Source organism: Talaromyces marneffei, chromosome 1 (assembly GCF_009556855.1).
Source record: "Talaromyces marneffei chromosome 1, complete sequence".
In the NCBI taxonomy this organism is placed as follows: Eukaryota; Fungi; Ascomycota; class Eurotiomycetes; order Eurotiales; family Trichocomaceae; genus Talaromyces; species Talaromyces marneffei.
In genome coordinates this window covers 5,308,358-5,324,602 of record NC_072348.1, presented here as the reverse complement: position 1 = coordinate 5,324,602, position 16,245 = coordinate 5,308,358, and the positions used below count along the sequence as shown (strand labels likewise).

The 16,245-nt window shown below is 46.7% G+C and overlaps 7 protein-coding genes across 7 annotated transcripts; 3 read left to right on the top strand and 4 right to left on the bottom strand.

The window, feature by feature from the left end:
• Positions 1 to 762: 762 nt before the first annotated feature.
• EYB26_001954 (uncharacterized protein) lies at positions 763 to 1,377 on the top strand (the record flags this gene model as incomplete). The annotated part of the gene is made up of 1 exon (XM_054261262.1): positions 763 to 1,377. One exon carries the CDS (start codon positions 763 to 765, stop codon positions 1,375 to 1,377), a length of 615 nt encoding a protein of 204 aa, XP_054117237.1.
• Positions 1,378 to 2,181: 804 nt separating this feature from the next.
• On the bottom strand, positions 2,182 to 3,840 carry EYB26_001953 (uncharacterized protein; the record flags this gene model as incomplete). Its single annotated transcript, XM_054261261.1, has 3 exons — positions 2,182 to 2,313; positions 2,364 to 3,572; positions 3,646 to 3,840. 3 exons carry the CDS (start codon positions 3,838 to 3,840, stop codon positions 2,182 to 2,184), a joined length of 1,536 nt encoding a protein of 511 aa, XP_054117236.1.
• An 818-nt stretch (positions 3,841 to 4,658) lies between these two features.
• On the top strand, positions 4,659 to 5,639 carry EYB26_001952 (uncharacterized protein; the record flags this gene model as incomplete). The annotated part of the gene is made up of 1 exon (XM_054261260.1): positions 4,659 to 5,639. One exon carries the CDS (start codon positions 4,659 to 4,661, stop codon positions 5,637 to 5,639), a length of 981 nt encoding a protein of 326 aa, XP_054117235.1.
• A 562-nt stretch (positions 5,640 to 6,201) lies between these two features.
• EYB26_001951 (uncharacterized protein) lies at positions 6,202 to 7,581 on the bottom strand (the record flags this gene model as incomplete). The annotated part of the gene is made up of 5 exons (XM_054261259.1): positions 6,202 to 6,560; positions 6,634 to 6,704; positions 6,768 to 6,885; positions 6,947 to 7,322; positions 7,417 to 7,581. The coding sequence occupies 5 exons, from the start codon at positions 7,579 to 7,581 to the stop codon at positions 6,202 to 6,204; spliced, it is 1,089 nt and encodes a 362-aa protein (XP_054117234.1).
• Positions 7,582 to 8,157: 576 nt separating this feature from the next.
• EYB26_001950 (uncharacterized protein) lies at positions 8,158 to 11,250 on the top strand (the record flags this gene model as incomplete). Its single annotated transcript, XM_054261258.1, has 3 exons — positions 8,158 to 8,380; positions 8,452 to 8,594; positions 8,665 to 11,250. 3 exons carry the CDS (start codon positions 8,158 to 8,160, stop codon positions 11,248 to 11,250), a joined length of 2,952 nt encoding a protein of 983 aa, XP_054117233.1.
• A 245-nt stretch (positions 11,251 to 11,495) lies between these two features.
• EYB26_001949 (uncharacterized protein) lies at positions 11,496 to 13,256 on the bottom strand (the record flags this gene model as incomplete). The annotated part of the gene is made up of 4 exons (XM_054261257.1): positions 11,496 to 12,731; positions 12,781 to 12,804; positions 12,857 to 13,072; positions 13,122 to 13,256. 4 exons carry the CDS (start codon positions 13,254 to 13,256, stop codon positions 11,496 to 11,498), a joined length of 1,611 nt encoding a protein of 536 aa, XP_054117232.1.
• A 318-nt stretch (positions 13,257 to 13,574) lies between these two features.
• On the bottom strand, positions 13,575 to 15,919 carry EYB26_001948 (uncharacterized protein; the record flags this gene model as incomplete). Its single annotated transcript, XM_054261256.1, has 5 exons — positions 13,575 to 13,999; positions 14,052 to 14,347; positions 14,405 to 14,511; positions 14,561 to 14,808; positions 14,863 to 15,919. 5 exons carry the CDS (start codon positions 15,917 to 15,919, stop codon positions 13,575 to 13,577), a joined length of 2,133 nt encoding a protein of 710 aa, XP_054117231.1.
• Positions 15,920 to 16,245: the final 326 nt, after the last annotated feature.

Below are 16,245 nucleotides of genomic sequence, written 5' to 3'. Positions count from 1 at the left end.
TCGCAGACATGATTAGGTGACATCGCATTGTGCAATATTTCGCAACAATATTGCTGGGCGATTACTGTTTTGAGTAAAAACGCGGCACTATGTCAGCCTCAAATCCAACTGCCAAAATAGATGTGCAATAAGAAGAGAGGATTCAATCTTGAGGGCAGTCGATCCACCTTACGCTGTGGGTCAGGGAGGTAGCTTTTTTACAATGGAGTTAACTAACTAGCGCAGTAGTCAAATTGAACTGCTACGGCAGAGTAGACCTGGCTACAGATATCACTAGGTCTGCAATGTCTGGCCCTTACAGTTGAGATTCCACCTTATAAGAACGCGGAACAATACCAAAAGTCCGATTGGATAAACAGTCGACAGTGTCGCTCTGAGAGCTTCTTAGGGCTTACCCCGAAGACCAACCCTACACCAGTGCTATACCTAGGGCAACCCGTGGTGCCTAACCCTAATCGGAACCCGAGAATCGGTCGGTTCTTGAGTCATGCCGAGACTGACTCACCATCTCAAAAATTTCTTCTATGTCGAGAATGTTAATGTTTATTTCTTCTGAACTTACTTTCTAATGCGTGTACATACGTATAATTGGAAACAGATCAGTTGGTTTTTCTTCGATCTCAGACGACATCCCACGAGAATCACACAATATACCGTAGGCTTTTGAGGTCTTTAGTTCCAGGTTGAGGCAAGAAAAATAATTCAATCGGCAACCACCTGGACAACTCTGGTTTGCCTGAAAGCCAACTGAGTTCATCCATCATGACAATTGATTTCTCACCACCGCCATCGTTCAGTATCCCAACAGAACACCTACACATCTCATACTTCCAGCCTGGAAACCCCGAACACACCGCTTTTACATTGCACCTCTGGAGTATTGATGAAATCACAAAATATATCGGCAAGAGAGGGATTGACTCTCTAGAAACGGCAGACGCATTCATCAGGAATGAAGTGCAAGCAGACTACAACCGGACTGGATATGGTCGCTTTCTAGTCTCACTGAAACCGCATCCTCAAGCGTCGCTTGCCGAAAGTAAACTGATTGGAGTGGTCTCGTTGATTTTGAGAGACCCGCCACATGGCTACCCATGCCCTGATATCGGCTACTCATTTGTGCCACAGGAATGGGGGAAAGGCTATGCGCCTGAGGCTGCCATTGCATTGATCGACTATGCCCGTCGCGAGTTTGGCGTGAAAGGGGTTTTCGGCTTCTGTGACCCGGATAACAAGCCCAGTCGTCGCGTCTTGGAAAAAATAGGGCTTGAATTCAAAGGCGAGAAAAATCTACAAGCTTTTGAAGGTAAACGCAACGCAGTATATGCACTGCCGGAAATGGGTTCGGACTTGAGCGTATATGGAATAGAAGATTAGGGTTCTATGCATGAGTGAGATGGCTTAGAATAATTGGGTTATGTTAGTTTCTATCCAATATTGATTCTACCTAGGTAGTATATTTGGCGAGTGATTTGTGGACCAGAGAGAAGAAGACACGGGCTAGTTACGGCCGTGAGGTTGATGTATCATTATGGTTGTCAATTGAAGTATGGTTGGCGAACGGCATGTCTTGCATGTATTTGACGATTTATGAAGCGATATGGTGCCTTGGTAGATAAACATAGATAGTTGTTAGAATGAAACGAATTACCATTCATTTTTCAGTAGGTGTCGCGTCAGGAACTAAATACACCCCCATCATTTCTAGGCCCATAACCTTGAAATATTTACTTATCAGGCAGGTTTGAGACTACATCATATGAAGTGGGCACGCTGTATCTCATTGCATGATGAGACGTTGAATACAGGGAGGAGAAATAGAAGGGATAAAACACACCTATATAAATAGGAAGAGCAGGAGCTCTATTCACGTGCCCAGGTCACCTGCTTCTCGTTTGCCCTAATTGCCAAATACGGAAAGCACAAAGGGAGTTCTTGATTGGGCACGAGACCATAGATATATACCAAGGTATATGTTTAGAGCCTAGCGGAAGGAAACAGAGATATAATAAAATGAAACTTTATCCAAATATGATTATCATTTATCTGGAGAGGTGGATATATATATTGCCTGTAGTAATTTCTCGTGGCAGTTGCTGTGGTGGAGATGCTATGTGACAACCAGGAACATGTGCCGGGACAGTAGCCCCAGACCTTTGAATCCGTACACTTGTAAACAAGCTACTCCATACCGTATGAGGATGCCGTTCTTGTAATCAACTCTCCATGTAAATTGCTTCTCAAAGTCACTTTTACTGGGAAAGGTTCTGTCACGCTCCACGGATTCAACTTTCTGCTATCATATGGTCCATTCTGGTTATTGTCAGCAAGAGATGAAAATCACAAAGAGAAACAACACTTACCGGCACAAAATCAAAGCAAAATATTAATTGAGAAATTGACAAGAAGAGAATCTGCTGCGCTATCTTGTAACCCACGCAGATTCGACGGCCAGCACCAAACCCCCAGAAACCATGGAGGATGTTCAGTTCATTTCTCGACTCGTCCATCCATCTCTCTGGCATGAAATGCTCTGGATCTTTGCACTCTCGTGAAACGGCAACGGTGTTGATAAGAAAGTTAGTGCCCTTCGGGAAGATATAACCCGCGTATTCAAGCTGCTCCTCTGTCAGCTCGTGAGGTGGCACTAGTGGTACTGTCGGTCTCCAGCGCAAGGTCTCTTTGACTAAAGCAGCCAGATATGGCATCGATTCCATGTCAGCTACCAGGGGTAACCTCATTGTGCTGCTGCTACAAATGGAGTACAGCTCGCTACGCGCTCGGAGCACAATTTCTGGGTGGCAGATAGCCGCCATGATAAACACATTCAACGTCATTCTCGTGTTATCGCCGCCGGCAGCCATTACTGATGTTGCCAGATACATAGCATCTTCGTCAGTTCCTTTATACCCTGTGGCTGGTCCTAGAAGCACATCTCGGACAAAAGACGCATGAGCAGTGCCATCGGCAACGGCCTTCTGGACCGGTTTCCACCATGCTTCGAAAACTTTTGTGTGCGAGTCTCCCATTTCTTCCCAAAACCGGAGCCAAAATTGAAAAGCGCGAGGTATGAAGACCGTATTAGCCAATTTTGGGAAGAAATCTAATGGACTCCGGAACAGACTGAAAAGGAATTCATTAGTGATGCGTTGATATTCGTCTAATTGCGCCTGAGTCTTGTTCAATCGCTCCCCCATGACAATTCGATGCATAATTGCCGTGGAAAACTTGAAATGGTGCGAGTACCATGTTTCTGGTTGATACAGATAGTGAAGGAGCATTTGACAACTTTCTTGCTCTTCCAACTCGGCGTATTTGCGCAATGCTGTTCCGCTGAGGAGGTGATGCATCAACCGTCTGCCCTCGTTCCAAGCAGGCGTACTCTTCCGTAGCACAGCACGTTTTCCCTTGCTTACAAGACCAGATGCAATGGGCATGTCTGGTCTCTCGCCCGTTGCTTTAGAGCGCTTGACTTGGATATCACCAATGGCTTTCTGACTGTTTAGCACAACCCATAGCTGAGAGCCCATGTGCAGAGTGGTCATGTCCCCATAGGATCGTAATGAAAGTAGCTAGTAAATCTCTAAGTGATTAGCAACTATAGAAACCTGTAAGAAAGTAGCAACATAGAAAGAATGAACATACGTATGGAGCAAGCTGCCCACTATCCCTTGCGCGAAAGAGCTGTGACATGTTTCCAATAATAGGAAGCCCGCGTGGACCAGGAGGTAGTCTCCATCGTCTTCTTTGAAAGAGATGCCATTGTTTGTCGATAGGTTTCAGCCACTCGAGTATAGAACCGAACAATAATATCACGATAGTAATAAGATAGAGTTCCATCTTGAAATATCTCAAGACCTGGGAGCAAGAAGCCTCTTTGTCAACTAGTGTGCTCACCAACCGACTAAATGTGTGTGTGCTAGAGAAGGATATATTCTCCAGGAAGCGGAATTGCTGCAAGATTATATCCTTTCCCTCAACCGACCTAACTACGTACAGAAGACAGAGCTGTCACAAAGGGCAGAGGGAACTTCTTGGTCAACAAAATATGGTCAACTGTGCCACAGTTTGGGAGCCAACTCGATTATGTTGAATGTTGGCGGCTATAGGCAAAGCTACTCTGATGAAACCCTTCTTTAGGACTTTCTTTTTTAGCATTTATATGACTGTACATTAATAAGACTGACGATCTCGCGCCAGATCCACTGCCCAAAGCCTTCGGATCACATTTTGTTAGCCGGGTAAGGTTATGCAACTTCGTGATCTAAAGTGACTTCAGCGCTACGCTGAGGATGATGATGAATAGATAGATAGAACAACCGTCTCGCCATACTAGTAGATATTTGGCTTAGTCAATGCATAGCGTTATACTGCCTATGCACACTTCTCAAAAAGAAGATCCTGATGCCTTGATAGGCGACAAGCGAGTTGGTCTTCACGATCCTGCTTACATTTAAGTCAGATAAACCCCCTCCTGTTAGTGCTGAGGTTATATTGCCAAGTTCTTCTCGTTTCTTCGGAAGAAATTGGAAGTCAGTGAGAGATAGCCTGCAACATTCTACATAATATTATCAAATCAAAGAACAATCCAGTCCGTCATCTTCTTCCTTCGCAACAGGACCATCTATAAGGAAAGAATATACATCAGTCATCCCAAGATGACAGTTCAGCCTTCTTCTTCAGCCACAAGGTACTCTCAACCCAAGAACGGTCTTTTGAGTCTACTGCCTTCGTCATGGGTGCCTTTCATGGAATTGATGCGGTTGGACCGACCTCAGGGCTACTACGCCTTTTATTGGCATTATCTCATCGGGCTAAGCTTTGCAGCCTGCGGGGTCTCTGATTCGTTGTCTCCATCTGAGTTACTGGTCCTTGCCGCCTACTTAGGGCTCTGGGTTCTTGTCCTCCGCGGTAGTGTCTGCACTGTGAACGACATTTGCGACCAAGACTTTGACCGACAGGTTGCTCGCACTCGATTTCGGCCACTTGCACGACGGGAAATCTCCACGACACAAGCCACAGTATTCACGATTGCTCAGTTGTTCGTGTTGACTTTGCTTACGCTTCCACTACCTACTAGCTCCTACCCATTCGCGGCGGTAACAACATTGGCTCTCAGCGCGTACCCTCTCGGCAAACGTATCACACATTTCCCGCAAGTGATACTCGGATTAGCATTCGCCATTCCTATTTTCATGTGCTGCGTGATACTGGACAGACCCACTGACGCTGGCGATCGTTCTTCCCGTGCCGTCTTCGCCCTATACTGGGTCAGCACATTTTGGACGATTATCAGCGACACTATCTATGCCCACCAGGACATGAGCGATGACGCTAAGGCTGGAGTGAAGTCACTAGCAGTGTTTCTCGGCAATCAAACAAAATTGTGGCTAGCTGTCTTGGCCATAATCCAAGTTGCGTTGCTTGTGTTCATCGGTGCAGAGTGCGATTTTTCGTTCCTATACTACACTCTGTGTTGCGCCGGCACTGCGCTCTCTTTGGGGGCGATGCTGCTGACCGTCGATCTACAACAACCAGCCAGTTGTGCATGGTGGTTTGGGCCTGGAGCCCGCCTAGTGGGCTGCAGCTTAGTTGGTGGCTTTTTGGCCGAGTATGTCTACCGACGAGGTGGTCTATAGAATTAGATTGGTTGGTCACTTGTAACGAACAAAGTTTGGTGGTGGTGCACATACAGTAGTACTAGTACTTAGCTTTTACCCATGTAAGTAGAGATCTTCATTGCTGGACAGGGTTTCGATATTTGTTGGATATGCAGGGCCGAGCTGCCACCCGGAGACTAATGACATCGTAGGCATGCATGCAATAGGCAGGGGCACCATTAATGTAACTTGACCTGTACAAACGAAATTCCATATAACTGGCTGGGCGATACTAGTACTACGTAACTAGTAACTAGTGAGGACTCTATATGACGCTTGGATGCCTCTCAGTAGCATGGTTCGGGTGTCCACTCGCATTGGTCGCGGAGGAATAAAACACAGGAGTCAATTCAACTTCATCTATCAGTCGTGGAGATCCTGAGCGTGCTAAGAGGTGTCTCCTGTACCTATTCAGCCCAAGTGACTGTTGTCTTTAGAAGTATCCACTGTATCTTTGATTTCAAGTGACCCGACAGTTACCAAGTTGAGAACCACAACCAATGTTTAATTAGCAGACTATACTCCGTATATATGGTACATATCATGTTGCGTATGCATAAGTGACCGGACTCTGATCTAATGAAGATGATTGGGGTGCATCATCGCCAATATCGCCAACATCCCCTGCAAAAGGTGTGGGAGAACTTGCAGGGGTCACCTTTGTTGGGAGGGGCCTCAATTTCTGAGAGGTTCGATTACCCTCGGGTAAATTGATGTAACCATCTAGCACAACAGTCTTGTAATTGGTCTTTCCTGTGTCGGACAACTGGAAGCTTTTGTCCTTATTCTTGCCTCTCGAAAGACAGCGATCCCACACCGGTTTGAGGGTCGGAATGCAGCCTGTCACGATGATGACGAAGATTTCCGAGACTCCCCACGCAGTAAGACCATATTCACCCCCTGGTTTACTCGTCAGTCAATCATGCGCCATGATAGTACTCTAGCCTGAAGAGAGTGTCCATCAAACACGTACAAGTAAAGTCGGTGCTAACTCCACTAAGAGAGCTGAGTTGGGTCATTTTGACGATGCCACAAACGGATGCCCTATGTGATAGAAATGTCAGGAGAGAGAACGATCAAGGCAGATTAAGAGAGAAGTGAACAGACATTGATCCTAGTCCCAGCAAAATAGACAAAGAGATGCGTCTTCGTATATTAGATTTCAGTCTGGATAGGAAGGTCGCCGGGATAACGGCCAGGATTACGTCCGCCACGACATTCTCGGCTGTTCGGAGAGACATTATTAATTAAAGCTCAACAACAATTTCACAGATGACTACACGTACCTGACATAAAATACGCGAAATCAAGCTGTGCCTTCGCTGGCCAGCATTTGAACGACCCGCTTCGGTCCCAGTTTGCGCTTACTGGTTGGCATTGAACGAAATTGAAAATAGTATTCAAGACATTGAGCAGAGCAGTCAAGACAATGACTACCCATACTACAGCCCTCTGCCACTTGTTTTGATGACCGACGATGCGGAGGATGAGGGCTCCGATAGAAGCCTTTCCCGTAGCATAGGCTAAGATATCGACACCCCTCAGGATAAAATTTATCTTGAGGGCGTACACAATGTCATTAGTAGACAAAAATTCCTCATGACGATATCCGCCAACACTGGTTTGAGCTGTGACCAAACCTGTGCATGTGATGAACAATGCCTGACTCGTTAAGTCAGTCCACCAAAAACTGCGCCGTTGAATAGACCAAAGAAACCAGAGCAGCAGTATCACTAGCAAAGAGGAGTGAACGTACTGTTGTTAAGGCCATAAGCCAATCATCCCAGCCGACTTTGCGAATCATCCCCCGGGCGTAGAACCGTAATGCTGTAATGATCAGTGAAATGGCAGCTTCGGTCCAGAGGATTCCCACAATGGCAGGTCCTCTGTCTGCATTCTCTGTGGCGGTCGAGGGTGTCATAATTGTACTGCTCTTATGTATTCACGATGTATGTCCATTCGTATATTTACTGAAGCAACCATAGTCCCGGAGGCCTCCAGTCTCTTATATTCAAATGACACCTGTCTGAAGAAAATTAAATGGGTACAATGCGATACGGAGTAACTCTGACTGCAGAACGAGCGCCATTTGTTGGCCCCAGCTCAGATCTACCATGTGTGTATGGAATGGAGGAAGTAGTGCCTACGTCCTTGCAGAGTGCTATCCTAACCTAGCATAGCAAGGACCCATGGGCTTACGCTATGTTGGTCTCCTTTGTCACCTCATGGAACAGTAATAAGTTTGAGGGATCATTGATAATATAAAATGCTTACATGTGTTTACCTGCCTATACTAGAAGGTAGCGCATCCCACATGTCAGAAAGGCGTCGGGGTCACACCCCCAAGCACCTAAATACTGTACATAGATACCTCTTTCCCACAAAAGTTCAATTGGCCAACCCTAAATCTTTTTACAGAAAATCAATCTTGCTGTGCTAATGATCCATTATTTTCCAGATATTCCTGATCTCTGAAAGGAACAGTGTTGCAGCGAACATGCAGCTTTTGCACGACCTCAATTGCTCTGTACTTATGACAACAGACATGCAATTTGCACCTGTTCGCGATCTTTTGTCGGAAAGGGAATCACTGACAGCGATTGAGCTTAGACCATTAGATGAGTTGCTCAATGAGCCCCAACCAGAGTACAGTTTCAGTAAAAAGCTCAGCGGGGTGGAAAGTCAAACTGCCTTTGCAGTTCACACGTCTGGATCAACAGGTTAGAACATGGCCATGCCAGATAATATGTACCACGAGAAGCTTGAATTAATTCATTTTTGGCCCAAATAGGTTTCCCCAAACCAATGCGCATCAGTCACGAATATATTTCTCGGGCCGCACAAAATATTGGATTGGCTCCCCCGAAAGGATTTGAGATGCTGAATTCCCTGGCGGGGAATAACAGGAACGTGCTTCTACTTCCTCTAGGACATGTAAGTGATGAAAATCTGTTGTCTGTTTAAGAGATATTGTCAAGGCATTTGAAGCTAACTATCTATTCAGCCAGCAGGTGTGCACTTTGGAGTATTTAATCCTTTCTTCAACAACACCACCGTTATTCTGCCTCTACCAGGAATCCCACCCACTGGAGAAGCCCTATTGGAAATCCTCAAACACACTACGGCAGACTGGGCAACTATGGCTCCGCTTACCCTTGAGGGAATCTCAAAAGACGAGAAATTACTGGACGAAATTTCCCAACAGTTGAAGATGCTCCTATTCTCGGGGGGAAGTCTTCCCAAGGTTTTCGGAGACGTAATCGCTACCAAGATTAAGTTGACTTCTCTTCTTGGGTCTTCCGAGTCAGGACCGATACCAACCATGTATCCCCTCGAATACAACTTTGGAAGAGACTGGAACTATATTCAAATTCATCCTGCTCTAGGCGCTAAATTCGAAGATTCAGCGGGGGGTGTTGCGGAACTTGTGTGGGAGCGTTCCCCAGAGACCGAGCCCTATCAAACTGTGTTCACGATATACCCTGACCTACAAGTTTTCCGCACAAAGGACTTGTTTACTTCGCATATAGAGCTTGCCAACACTTGGACCCATGCATCCCGCTCAGACGATGTGATTGTCTTTCTCCATGGTGAGAAGATCAATCCGATTGCGTATGAGAGTAATATCAGTAAACACCCGGATGTGTCTACGGCGTTGATGTTTGGACATCAGAGGTTCGAGCCAGGATTGTTGATCCAACCAGTGGAATCAAAACATCCCCTGACAGCGGTAGAAAAATCACAGTTTATTCAACACATATGGCCGAACGTTGAGTACGCGAACAGCCTCTCACCAGGATACGCACAGATATCACAATCACATATACTGTTTATAGACGGTGATATGCCAATTCTAAGGACCCTCAAGGGTTCTATTCGACGTGCGGAAATATTGAAACAGTATGCAGCTAAAATTGCCAGTGTCTATGACGATGTAGACTCAATGTGGACTCCTGCGGCGAATAAATCAAAAGAGATGGAGACAACCGAACGAATCGAGAATCTTATTCAAAACTCGGTGGTTGATGTCGCTAAATGGAAGGCGGAAGAATTCGACAAAGATATCAACTTTTTCAATCATGGAATGGACTCTCTTCAAGTGCTAAGACTTGTCCGGGTTCTTCGTGCGAAGTCCTCGATACGGTCGATAGAGCCAAGCACGATTTACCTTCACCCAACAGTTGCTCTTTTGACAACGGCACTGCAAGAGCTAGCTAGCGATATCGAGTCATCCGTCAAGGCTAAGAAGCCAATACAGTTGCGTAGCCGGCAAGAAACTCTGGACCAATACACCAAAGAAATTGACGCCGTTCAGCCAGCAGTTGAAAATACCCCCCCAGAAACAGGCGAACAAGCTACTGTCGTTTTGACTGGGTCAACCGGCTCAATCGGCTCCTACATTCTTAGAGCTTTACTCGAAGATTCTCGGGTCGGGCATATCTATTGTCTTAATCGTTCATCCGATTCGAACAATTTGCAAGAGCAACGAAACAAATCATTAGATTCTACCTTACCCACAACTTTTCCAAAAGAGAAAGTGACGTTCCTCAAATCAGATCTTTCAGACTCCAAAACACTAGGTCTTCCAGAAGATATCTACACCACCATCAGGGAGAAGGTCACCCTTATAATCCACAATGCATGGAGAGTAGACTTCAACATTCCTCTTCAATCTTTTAGCGACCAACTTGCTGGGGTTGTGAGTTTGTCGTCTCTAAGTGTCCGATCCAGCTGTCAGGCCGCCTTCGTCTTTCTATCATCGATCAGTGCCGTGATGGACTTTGATGACACACATCAAGGACGACCAAAAGTCATTCCTGAATCCGTGATTACTGACATCAGCGCCGCAGCCCCCGCCGGCTATGCTGAAAGCAAGTACATTGCCGAAAGGCTCCTTGCTCGCGCAGCGGAAAATCTGAAGCTTCGAAACGTCTCAATCTTGCGACTAGGTCAGATTTCTGGCCCTGCTAAAAGTGATGGTCGTTGGAATGTGGCTGATTGGGTGCCTTCCTTGGTGTTGGGCTCAAAAGCTTTGGGGGTTCTTCCCAGCTCTTTACAGAATAATGTCGACGGTGAAGATATCGCCTCCATCGATTGGCTTCCTATTGATACTGTCGCGGGTGTAATTGCTGAAATTGGCTTGGAGGCTGCTACAAACTCTATCAGACATGGTCTTGCTGTTTATAATGTTTTGAACCCCCAGAAAACGTCATGGAACGCATTATTGCCATCCATCACAGCCACCCTACAGCAAGGAACAAATACGACCTTTCAAATAGTTTCCCCAACGGAATGGATCGAGAAACTCAAAAACTGCGCATCGGAGATCCTGAAAGTTGCGATCTCATCATCCGATGAGCAAACAGAGGCATTGCTCCGCGCCAATCCTGCGTTGAAGCTCATTGATTTCTTCGACGGACTCTTCGGCTCCGTTGACAAGGGGCAATATAGCAATGATACACATAAGTCTGCTTGGGAGACGAGTAACGCAGAACGGAAAAGTGGAAAATTGAGACATGCAGAGGCTATTGACGGTGAGATGATGGAGAGGTGGACCAGGCAGTGGTGTGCGTCTATCACGAACGTGTAACTATTGCATCCCATGGTTAGGGCTTCGGATTAGGCTTACAGTTTCTTAGCCCCTACAGTAGATACTTGCTACTCTCGAAGACCATTGTGAATATGAAAATAGACAAAGATCAGTAGTTTGTCTGTTCCGACGATAATAATAGAGACTGTTCTAGCAGACCTCTCGAATATATAGTGATCGATACCATTAGCAAATTTTGCAAACGGGCTTCTTGTACCATAAGAATCAGTTATCAATGACCACCATCAGGCTACTGATTCCACGGGCGAGAGCAACCATTGCTTCGTCTCCGGATCTAAGCACTGTCGCTCTGCTGTCTTCCACTCCTTGACGATCATATCTGCTTTAGCCTTTGACCGGGGCGTAATACGAGCTGGATATTCCTCTGGCATACAAACAAACCCTTGGGTCAATCGATCAGGGTCAGGCAAGATCTGCTGTCCGTTTTTATCCAGCGCTGGCTCAACGTCGAAGGCCCACATTATACGAGAAATTGCCAGAAATAGGCTTCGCTCCGCAATGTGAATACCAGGACAAATCCGGCGACCGGCGCCGAAAGTAAACTGGTCTCGCTTGGATGCATCAGGATTGGCGGCGGCTTCAGCTAGGCTTTGACGGTCGTCCTTGTACCGATCAGGGTTAAAGCTTCGAGGATGAGGGTGGCGGTTCTCGTCGTGGTGGATACCCCACACGTTGTTCATGACACCAGCTCCCTTTGGAATGAGATAGCCCATATACTCGTCATCTTGGGTGACGGCGTGGGGTACCGCGCCGAGAATAGTCGTGGGCATCCAACGCAGGGTTTCTTTCATGCAAGCGCGGACATACTGCAGGTTCTGCTCGTCATCCATTGTCGGCATGCGATCGGGACCGACGACGCGGTCTATTTCCTCCTTGGCCTTGCGTTGCACATCCGGGAAGAGCAGCATCGCTTGAACAAATGCATATAGTGTGCTGGAAGTGGTGTCAGAGCCAGCCTCTAGCAGAGTTCCCGAAATATATCCAGCCTGATCATCGCTGAAACCATCTGACTTTTGAGCCTCAGCCAGACCCACGCAGAAACAGGGCTTGATCTTTCCGTCGCGGATATCCTTTTTTGCTCGCAGATAATGGCCAAGATACAGGGCCTTTTCTCGCTTGTGAAGTTCCTTAGCCTTCTTTTGCGTTGGAAGCATGAAATCTGGAAGCCTTCTCAGCAAGGGAAAGAAGTCAATAAGAGCAGCTGTTCCTGTCTGGTTAATTTCAGCGAATTCAGAGAAGCCATCAAACAGCTGCTTCATTTTCTCGTCCTCGTAGGTCGGTGTTCGCCATCCAAAGACCATGGTGGTGGTCAGAGCATTGGAGTAGCGACGAATGCTGTACAGGAACCGCTCAGGCTCGGTCAGAAACTCATACATCATCTGCTTGTTCTCGAGCATCTGATACGGTACATAGGACTTGGAGGTAACAACGTTAAGGAGTCCGTGAACCATTTTTCGAAACTGCAAAGTGTCAGGATCATGCAAGAGGCAATGATAGAAAGCGACGTACTCCTCGCCAAGTTGGACCGTATCCCTGACTCAAGTTAGTATTACGTACCCAGCGTTGGGAATCAATGAAAACATACCATCATAAGCAAACGAAGGTCTCCACTGCATAGTGTTTGCCCAATGTACATCTCCTGCCTATGCGAGTAGATTCCACTTCGCTTGTCTAGAAGATCTTTGACAGCTTCGTCACTAGACAGCACTATCAAGGTTTTGGTTCCGAGAATAAGACTGTAGATCGGCCCATATTCTTCAGCCCATTTTTGAAACTGAAGATGGGCATCACGAGTGGGCATCTGCCAGCTATGAGCATATCATAGGATGTATGTTGACAGACCGTCTCACCTGATGAATATTACCAAGAAGAGGCAAGGTCGGAGGTCCTGGGGGATAGTTCTTGGGTCGTCGACCAATGGATAGCAGACGGAAAACCAGCAAAGCAAGTGCCGCCACGGCACCAAGGAGCGCTAGACGTGGCATGATGTCTAAGTTTGAAGCCGTCAGATTTTAATTGAAATAATTACTCTTCCCAATATTATAATACATCGTGTGCATTTTATACATATCATATCTGGGGTTGAGAGCGGACCCCTGGCGGAGAGTACCCCAGAGCGGAAGAGGAGGTGGGCGGGGCGGAGGTGGTGGTGGGAGGCCGGAGAGCCAATCCCACTCCAAGATTTGGATTCGGTAATCAGTACGGTAGTTAAGTTAACTAACTAATTGGTTAACTATTTGACTGGTAGAATTATAATAAAAGGCGAGTTAAATGCGATCATCTCAACGAAAGTAGCTGCGTTTTCAGTCCCCAGCGGTGGCAATGTCACCAAGGTGGACTCTTTGGAACTCTGAAATGAGTTCATTGACTTGGCGCATGCTTGTTTGATCATATTTAGATAAAATGGGGTCACTCTGCTCACTGTCTTCGAGAATAGTTTCCCCTCTGGCTGTATGGTGCTGCTCTGTTTCTGCTGCTGACAATCGGTCGACTTTGACACTGGCTAGGAGCCAGAAATCCCCAGCATGGCGACAAAATCCCACTCGCTGCCACATATTTTCTGCATTTAGGTTACTTTCATCAATCGTCGTATGTGGCAACCGTCCGGTTACTATATTCTCGTGGATGTGCCAAATGTCCTTGAAGTTTCGCAGCGCATTGTGGGTGCGCAGGAGAAGATGACCCGCGCTAAAGAAGCTCTGATATTGGAATACCAAGGAATGAATGCCTGAGAGTGTCAATATGCTTTTGAATAGTGTAGGAGTCCGAGAATCACCAACCAGAAATGATCGTAAATAGATTCAATGGACCTAGGGCGGCCACGGCTTGTTGCATCTCCGTAGTCAGGTTATCCATGCACAGAGTCTCAAACAACGCGCGAAAGGAAAATTTCCAACAAATACTCGTGGAAGGCATCCAAGTACGTATCGCATCGTAACACTGATCGGCCGTAGAAGCTTGAAAACAAGACTCAGGAGCCGCGACATGCATCTTCATTTCTTTAACCACCATCCTTGGCGGCAAGTTATTGAATGTGACAAAAGCTGTATCCATCAGAAATACCCAGATGAAAGTTCTATTAGCAGTTAACTATTAGTCGCATATCTACTAAATTAACTTTTTAATATCATACCTGATTAGCTCTTCTCTGGAAACAAATTCATTCCAGTCAAACTCGTTCCGGTGTTTCGAGTTGTAGTCAATATGTCGCGCAGCCATAATATCAAGATCCCGGACAATCTAATTCTGGTCATTAAATGTTCAGTATTCTTTGGACCGGCAGACTTACCGAGAGTACAGTACTAAAGCGATGCCGACGAATGCGCTTCTTACCTGCATCAGTCCCTTCCCAATTTTGATACAAGCAGACCATGTAGGCAGCCTGGAGTGCTTGGGTTTTCTGTCTATCCCGAGCAGGGTGAAACGGCACGATTGGATCGCGGTTGAAGTCATCATCGGCATATGCAGCCTCTTCAACACAATTGAACCACATTCGCGCGTTGTCGGTATCTTCTTGGTTTGGCGAAACGCATGCTCCTGGTGTCTAAGTCAGCAACTGTCATCATTCTGATTCATGGTGAATGGCTCTACCTATAATGGCCATGGACGCCAGCAGAATCGGCTTCGAGTTTGCCGCACTGAAGCTTGGTCGATGGAGGAAGTTTACGTTTGGGGACCAGATCGACCAGTAGAGCTCAATATACTTTCGAAGGCTCGATGGAGAGAAGAACTGTAGACATCGTCGCTCAACGTCACGAGACCAAGAGATGGTCACACAGCTATTGCGTGGCTTAATGATGACAACCTCCTTGAGTAACAGGAGAATCTGGTGTGTCTGTAGCGCCAGTGGATCGTTCAGCCATTGCGATGAGATCCCGTACGAATTGTCGGATTCTTGGTTTCTGAAGCGATGAACTATATCGGTCGATAAGTAATCAGAGAGCCGGTCCTTTTCCTCTATGCTGTGTAGGACTGCAAGTCGCTGCTCCAGGTTTCCGCATTCAAAGGACGAAACGAAGCCGGTCCGACTAGTGAAAGTATCGAGGAAATGGAAGAAATAGGGTCGGTCAGCACTAGTCGCAGCATTATTCTCCCCGCCAATATTAAACAGATCTTGCCATGTCTCATCGGGACATTGGAGAAGGTCGAGATCCGGGCAGGCAAGTGTGTCAAATTCTGCGCTGTTCGGGCGCTTGTTATCCTCGATACAAGGAGTCCAGAGATCAACAATTGGTGTGGTTAATAGATATGTACCATCTAGAGTGGCTATTGCCGCAGATGCATCCTCAACCACTTGCGTTTCAGGCTTTAATGTAGAATAATCGCACTCAGCTCCCTTTTTAGAGCAATTCTGGCACGGTCGGGCATTGTTACACGCCTTCTTTTGACGCACGCAGCGATCACAGGCACGTCTTTTCGTTGCCCCAGAGGCAGTATCAGAGAATATACGCTCGCAAGTTCGAAGGTGCCGTCGTAGCACGTCAGCGCGCTGGAAGGAACTCGGACAGGCCGGGCATCGATGAGGGCGATCACTGGAATGGGAATTGCGATGCCGTTGGAGATGCTCGCGCCGCTTGTAGGATTTAAAGCAAATGGGACATTGGTGAGATTTTGTCACTAAGCTGATGGGAGTCGTTGATGACTCCATGTTGGACCCATTTGGTTCATCTTTGATGATCTGCTGTCATGTAGAAAATAAAAGGACCGAAGGAAAACCTGGGGAACAATTTGCGGGGAAAACGCCATTCCTAGGTACCTACTTAACCCTAACAGTACGGCGGACTATACGCACCAGCCGCTGCATTAAAAATCGGTAGGGTTGTGTTGGAAGCCTGACCGTCTTACGGCTATGCACTAGCTAACTTCTTAAAGAGGTGCCTTGGCACATACCTCGTCTAAGGATAAAGACGAAAAGGAGAAAATTGTTACAGTTGGATTCTACAGCGCTGGCGGAACTAGGATTTTGTCTTCCCA